This window comes from Dreissena polymorpha, chromosome 14 (assembly GCF_020536995.1).
Source record: "Dreissena polymorpha isolate Duluth1 chromosome 14, UMN_Dpol_1.0, whole genome shotgun sequence".
NCBI lineage: Eukaryota > Metazoa > Mollusca > Bivalvia > Myida > Dreissenidae > Dreissena > Dreissena polymorpha.
Window position 1 is genome coordinate 51,828,282 of NC_068368.1, and position 8,163 is coordinate 51,836,444.

General features: G+C 32.1%; 1 protein-coding gene across 2 annotated transcripts; it reads right to left on the minus strand.

The window, feature by feature from the left end:
• Positions 1 to 669: 669 nt before the first annotated feature.
• On the minus strand, positions 670 to 5,897 carry LOC127857837 (uncharacterized). Of its 2 annotated transcripts, none has more exons than XM_052394525.1 (5): positions 5,613 to 5,897; positions 3,672 to 3,824; positions 3,120 to 3,238; positions 2,779 to 2,854; positions 670 to 2,216 (listed from the first exon to the last, which is right to left on the minus strand). In XM_052394525.1, exons 2-5 carry the CDS (start codon positions 3,742 to 3,744, stop codon positions 1,708 to 1,710), a joined length of 777 nt encoding a protein of 258 aa, XP_052250485.1. In that variant the 5' UTR covers positions 3,745 to 3,824; positions 5,613 to 5,897; the 3' UTR covers positions 670 to 1,707. The 2 variants fall into 2 exon arrangements, with proteins under 2 accessions (XP_052250485.1, XP_052250484.1); XM_052394524.1 differs by lacking the exon at positions 5,613 to 5,897 and adding an exon at positions 4,143 to 5,606.
• Between the last annotated feature and the right edge of the window lie 2,266 nt (positions 5,898 to 8,163).

An 8,163-nucleotide genomic window follows, 5' to 3' on the forward strand; every position in this document is an offset into this window, starting at 1 on the left:
TCCCAGATTAGCCTGTGCAGTCCGAACAGGCTAATCAAAGACGACACTTTCCGCTTTTATGGTATTTTTAGTTTGAAGGAAGTCCCTTCTTACAGAAAATCAAGTTTAAGCGGAAAGTGTCGTCCCTGATTAGCCTGTGCGGACTGCACAGGCTTATCTGGGACGACACTTTACGCACATAAATTAAGCTCAGTTTTATCAGAACAAGACACATATTAAAGAAAACGAGGCCAAATATTATAAAACAGTATAAACATGTATTTTGCATACATAATCATGTTGAATATTTATAAAAAAAGCGTCCAATATATAGAGAACACAATATTCGATCAACTTCAAGTATAGAAAGCAATGTCTTATATGTGGCTGGGAACGAGATTTTGACCCATCTGGTCAAAAAATGACTTTTTCAGTTAAGCATATATTATGAAAGTGCTACATCTGAAAAATCAAAATCTGAAATTTGAGCATTGAATTCCTAAAATTGACGAAGTTATGTCATTTTTTGTATTGCATGTCAGAAACACTGATTTGCGCGATTTTGTACGAAATGACGTTTCAATACAACGAAATGACGTTGTAATTCTACCAGTATTAGTTCATTTTATGCTGATCAGTTTTTGTTGATAATCACTCAATTGTGTGTGTATGGTGATGACAGTCAATAACTATGACTTACATAATTAATTGTATTATTATAAAACATTAAACGCTCATTGTTGCCATGGAAACAGACACTGTTCTTTTTTCAAATGTATTGTCATTTTAAAGAATTTAAGACACAGAATAACAACACATCAACAAAATATCTTCTGGACAGATATTAAACATTACCAACATGTTTATAGTAAAATCAATGTATGAACATTTTCTGAAAATAGGGGTGTATTCATAAATTGAACATATTGTATAGCAACGAACTTGAAACTAAAATGAAAAAAAAACTGACATTTTGAATTTTTGTTAAGCATCTATACTGCCATACATGGTTTATTTAGCAATTGTATTTTATTCAAAGATTGATACACAATTAATTAGATTTTTTTTAATTAAGTTAACAGTTGCTATGGAAACAGTAAATTATCAATTTCATTTGTACCTGTTATCAACAATGAAATTGACCATAAGTGTAGATAGAAAATAATATCAACCCATTTCATATATAGAGGTCCAAAAACATGACTTTCAAATAAAAGAAAATTACAGCAATAAGCACATCAATATTCAATGGTAAACGTCACCATAGATTAAACTTTACACAACAAAATATGTTCGTTTACTTGTAAAATATAATAGATAAATAATATGAACACATATGTTTACATCACACATTTTGATGTCAATACAAACTACAACAGTTTAAGTTATCTTTGAACACATGCCAGTCATATTATACAATGTAATAATCATACTGTACATAATATTTTATAGTGAAATCACTATGATTGATTTGTTAATTAATTATAAATCTCAGTTCAGGTTATATATGCCCATAAACTATTTTTGATTATTGATTGCTATGTCACTTTCAATAAAAGAAACACACTATTAATAAGATATTCAGCTAATTGTCATACAAATAACAATACCATGTAAATGTCATAGTCATGAATACTAATCAGAAAACAGTTTATCATAAGTATAATGCAAGAACAACAATTTGAGAAAATGAACAATTGTTAATAGGATAACAAGCTCTCACATTTTTTACTTTGGAATAGATGGTTTGGGACACACAATGTCTCTGGCAACTTCATTGATAAAGAACGGTGCAATTTTCTCGTAAAGATACCACTGCCTCAGATGATCTAGAGGGGGGATAACCTTAACTGTTGGAAGGCAGCCTGCCTCGGGTCTTGCCTTTAGAAGATTAAATCGAACTTCCTCCGAGTCACAGAACTCTCGACAAATGAGAACCCGAGGCTCATCCGCAGTGCAGCGAAAGTGGTAGTATTTTGTGATGTTTTTTAAAAGTTTGAAATAGTTTTCTAAGAATGTCTTCCAGTTCAAAAACACCACCGGTCTAGATGGATCATTTACGCGTTGCGGAATGTTATGCCTGGACCTAGAAGATGCTTTAACTGTGTAAGCAATGTCCTCCATACATTCAGCATCTGATTGGCGCCATTTTATTTTCCACACACCAAAGTGCCAATCTGGCGTGAATTTGGTATGTCCCAGTAGCATCATACTCAAGGAAACAGACTCATGCAGACCTGCAATGATATTCCAAAAAAACAGTAACAATTTTATAATCTTTTTCTTCAGGTTACAACCTCGAAAGATTCATTTCAATATGCTTTATACATTTTGTAATTGATAGAAACAAGCGACCAAAGTTCTTATCATATAGTATAACAAGAGCACCGCCTAGACAGCTCATCTATTTGTCAAAGTATGAATCAAATCTGATCATAAATAAAGAAGTTATGGCAATTTTAGTAAAATCTTTCCAAAATGAAATGGGGGGATTCTTGGGTGGGATGGTTGGACAGTCTTTCAAAAATAAAATAATACAAATAAATATTTGTTTTTTTTTAAGGATTTTGCAACAACATAAAATGTTTTAATTGGGGGGGGGGGGGTTAAGAGGGGGGTATAGTTGGGGTGTGGTCATTTATTAGATGATTAGTGCTGCAAGTATGAAAGCAATAGCTTTGATACTTTAGAAATAAAGTGGACCTAAACACAAACCTTTTCAAATGTCTCTACACACTACACATTATTGTACTTTTTAAATGGTTATATTTTAAAGAAAGACAATGACCGTTTTATTACCTGTCAACACTCTCCACATGCAATAGCCCAGAATGGTGTTGTTTTTATTCTGCCCAACAGCATTGTCAAAGTGAATCTGCGAATAAACATTTATTGTTTAAAATAATTAATATATATTTAAATGGAGATTATTGCTACACCTATGAAAACATTTATGAATTAATGGAAACAGAATAATGTTATGTCCAGCAACAAAATGAAATAATTACAAATTACAAAAACATAGATTAAAGTAACAATTATTACAAAAGCAACTATGTATAAATTTACTTAATCTTTCCAATGAAAAGTAAGACAAAACATTATTTGTTAATCTCAGAGTATGTATAGCAATAAATTACCTCTGCGTGTTTTTCTCCAGCGCCAAAGTGAGAAAAATAGTGGTGCACCAAACTTGTGACACAATCGCCACCTTTCCCAGGCATTTCTGACTCGTCAATCATATAGAATCTCTGTATTCCTGTAATATTGTTTTATGTACATAAAAATAATTTTTACAAATAAAAACTATAAAAAGACTATATTTTAATACGCCATGCATACAAGATTTTCACTTAATGTTTGTGCAAAACACTTGTATTGTTTAATTACAATATACACAAGGCTTGTCAGCAAAGGATGACATATGCCTCCTTTTTCCACATTTTTCTAAACCTAAACGCAAAGTGTTTTTGCACTTTTTCGAAACCTAAACGCAAAGTGTGACGGAATTTCAGACAGACAGACAGACGGACAGTGTGATCACTATATGCCCACCTTCGGGGGCATAAAAACAACAACTAAATAATGCAGTATATTAACAAATGTTTTTCTTATAGTAGTGCAATGTAGTTACAATTAGTTATTATTACATATTGTGAAGATATATAAAACTGATAATTACAATAACATACCTGTTCCTTCAGCGCACATCCCAAACACATGGCACTTTCTTGGTGTCGCAAAGTAGATTGGCCCCACTTGCATGGCGTGATGAGGGTAGTGTACACACTGGGCAAAATCCCATGAGTAGTGAAGTGTGGCATCTAGTGAACATGGTTCTGCACCTGTTAACAAAATGAACCAAATTGTATTAAGTGAATCAATTTATTTAGACATTTTTTATTATATATACATATTTTTATAATTGTTTCCCAACATGTACAGCTAGATGCACCATATAAATGAATGTTCAACATTTAAGCTATAGCATGTTCATGGCAAAATGCATAAAATGCTGCGGTTCATCTTCCAGGACAAAGCACAAATGTACCTCATATGAGGTACCTTATTTGTATAACATATTTTTGAATAGTTAATTTACAATTTATGAATTTATAATGGAAATAAAATTTGTTTATTAAAAAATCCTCATTTTTCAAGACCTTCAGTGACATCTGTAGTACTGCACACAGCTTTACTACAAAGAACCTGGTCCTTGAAAAGTTGGCGTTGCCGGTTGGCCTTTTGAACATGACATGTATAGTCACTTAGTACATTGTGCCTTTCTTCATCTGACAGATGAGCATTGGTTTTTAATTTGCCCATGAATTTTTGACATTTTACACACAAATCTGTCGCTGGTGTAGCTACTGCAATGTGGGGGCATAATGAATTCCATTTGTTTCTAAATGTTTTTAAAGACACAACTCTATAGTTTGCTTCCTTTGCACTCTTCATGTATAAGTCATAAATGTCAGTTACATTTTTGTCACATGGAAGAAGCAAAACTGTCTGCTTTGGACAATTAGGCAGTCGTCCGGGCAAAGGTAATGCATTTTTATATGCATATTCTTCAATGAATTTTTTTATTCTTGTAGTATCGTCGAATGAAAGTGCATGGGCAGGTGTTGTTTTGCAATTACCATGTTCATTGACACTCAGGCCATACATGTCATAAGACTTACTCATTCTTTTCAACGTTGACTGAGAAATTGCAAATGCAAAACAGAAAGTTTTCTTACAAATTTGCTGACCATGGAAAAAATATTTCTGAGACGGTCTTGTTCGCAACTTTTTAGATTTTTTGTTTTCAGATGTAAAAGTACTTTTTTTTCTTTGGGTACAAAGTTGGGATTTAACTACAAGTTCTTTTTCTCTTGAAGACAGTTCCTGGCATTGGGTCCTATTTTCTAGCAGATTATCAACACCAACTATTGTTGAACATGGTTTACTTCCATAAAAGACACTACACTGGCATGTTTCATGCGTGAAATTTGAAATAATTTCTGCTTCTTTTTGATCTTCTTTTCTAATGTCATTCTGTTTGTGATCCATTTGTATTTGGTCAGACTCGGATTCGCCACAATTAATGTGGTCATCATAAAGTAAGCAATCAACCTGATCACATGTATCACCATCATAATCATCAAAATGATCATCAACATCTTCAAATGAAATACTTGCATGATTTCCCAAATCTACATCACAAGTTTCAACCTGTACAAAATTGGATTGGAAAACTGTCAAGTTGTCATTTGATTTTGCAAAAGATTCATGGCCAATGTGGTATAACTCATCAACTTGTGCAAGTTCATTTAAAAATACGTCATCAGTCTGTGACAATTCGTATGGAATTGTAGATTCTTGGGAATAAATTTCACTAGTTTGGCTCATCATTCTTATGAAAACTTCACATAACATAAACTATCATTGTATCAAAACCAAACGACATTTTTTGACAACTTCCGGGTGAAAATTCCAATTATCGCATATAATCATGAATCGTACAGCCAAACTAATTTTAACAGTAATAATAAACACTAGACGTGGTTAAATTTATATGGGATACATCCTTTGCCGACTAATTTCACATTATTTGACGGAAAAACAACAAAAAAGAAAGAAAAACTAACCTTTTTGTAAGCAGGAAGTTTATCCATTAATTGATGCAGTCACACGGTGCCGTAGTGTACGATGGGTTATAAATCAGCTATGGTTAAACTATACTAATGTTTTCGTATAAAAACCGTAACATAATCACTGATTGGGTAATTCATAGATTGTTTCGGAAAATAAATAAAAGAAATAAGATATTTATCGCAGTAAAAACGTGTGAAAATTGCGCGAAAAAGTTGTCACGACTTTGCAACGTTATTTCTCGTTAACGACGTCAGCGCCGAAAGGGTCAAAGTCTCGTTCCCAGCCACATATATAGATATCAAATTCCAACATATAGAAGAGGTATAATGTCTTAAAGATCAAGGTCAATGCCATAGAGAACAATGTTTAATATGTAGAGAACATCATTTGATATTTAGAGAACAAGGTATGATATCCATTTGTATAGAGAACAATGCCGAGTATATAGATCTCCAGCATATAGAGAGCAATGTCAAGTAGATCTTTATTATATAGAACAAGATAAATTATGAAACCAAGGTTAAATATATACAACTATGTGAAATATATTGAAAACCAGGTCAAACGTATCAATAATTTGTGAAATATATGTGTTTTTGTAGGGGAAATACAGATCTATGACACACTGTATAATTATAGAGATTCCTTATGCCTCTGATATCCCCTTGGTTATAAATATACTAAGGGCCACAAAAATACCTCAAATAAAATACAAATAAAAGTTAAGCTATTTTTCTTCAGATTTTCATCCATTTTTAAAATGTCCCAAGTGTACAGATTTGGCCTAAAATCATGATAGATCCTTTCAGCAAACAATTCAAGTTCCCTGTAACTTATCTTATAGCATGTTTGTGTTTACTCTTTCCTCTGCTCCAAAATTAAAATATTCATTATAAAGTCCGAAATACTGCTATCTAAGTATTCTACATAGCATGCTAAATGCTGATAAGGTCATAACCTTATATCTTCTTCCCTCATATCACATGTTCCATTTACATGTATGCTGAAAATGATTTGGAATTTTATATTTGTGTTATTGCATGTGGTATGTTATTTGACATTGATTTCTTATGCAAAGAGCATAATGTACCAGTATGTAGTTTCTTATTATTTTTAAATAATGATTGTTTTGGGCTTAAACAGTAAATGAAAAACAACATGAATAGGTCATACTTATATATATTAAAATATTTTACATATTAACATATTGATCCAGTTAAGAAATATTTACGGGTATTATACAGTTTACTTCCGTTTAAGTAAGGATTATAAAATGGAATACACAAAATGGTACAAGTTACAATTCGATTTGTTTATCATATACATTATTAACTATAAGTGGTCATACAATAATACTGGAATCAATACTACAAACGCCCCTAGTTAATCAAAACTAAATTTCTTTATGTAAAACACGTTAAGTTTCTAATAAAAACAATCAGCAATACAAATTTCTCATTAAAACTTCCTATCACAATTGATTGATAATGTATTAAATTAAAAGAGTTCATTTTCCGGAGAACACATTTAGTTTGTTTGCAGATGAGGCTGTAGCAAACTGTAGAAAAGATTTCATGAGTGAACTTTGGTCGTGTTACCATTTTGGAAATGTACCATTAGGATTTACAGAGGCGGAGGTTGGTCACCCTGCATTTAACGTTTGCCATCAAATATTTCGTTTACCATACATTCACATGGTTTGTCTATATTGTCAATTGCATGGGAATTTATCACATTATTTGTTAATAAATGAGTTGAATATAACATAGCTTACTGAAACTTTTGAGAATGATTATCTATATAGCAGTAGTGTCTTAGCTTCAAACGAGTTATCTTCAAATGACTTTTGAAAGTAAATCCCAACGTGTTTAAGAAACATGTTCTGTCTGATGCATGCACAAGAGAATACATATTTATTAATCATCATATACTGCAAGCATACAATTGTTTAGTCATTTAAGCTCGATACAACATGGATACATGGTTCTTTTGGTTGATATATATGGAAATATGAAGGGCATCTTGTTCACATCGATTAAGCGCATGAGGATAGTTTCCTCAAGACCTACGCAAGTGGGAATCCAGGTACGTTTTGGTGTTTCAACTGTCGGTGTGCAAACACTCATTAGACAGCTATCCGTCGCAAACATGTTTGCAACTAATATAATTTATAATTTAAAAATATCATTCGAGGTCTCATTCGAGGTGAACGGGAACGGTTCATACGAATGGATTTTCTAAATAGTGTCTCATAAAGCATTATGCGTGCTAAAAAATCGGGGAATAACTCTTAAAGTAAAACAAATTGCAGGCATTTAACACATAAACACTTAATAATTGGTCAGGAGCACAACATTCCTCTGCACTAGTGATTTTGTTATGGTATGATAAATTTCATATTTAATCGGCCTGATGAAAACTATAAGTATTCAATACATTATCTAAAATCAATAATGGAATACAAGATTATTGTTATATAGTTCGTTTCGTTCATTAGCGGTTTGTTAATTGAAATAACTCATATAACATATCTGCAATAGAATA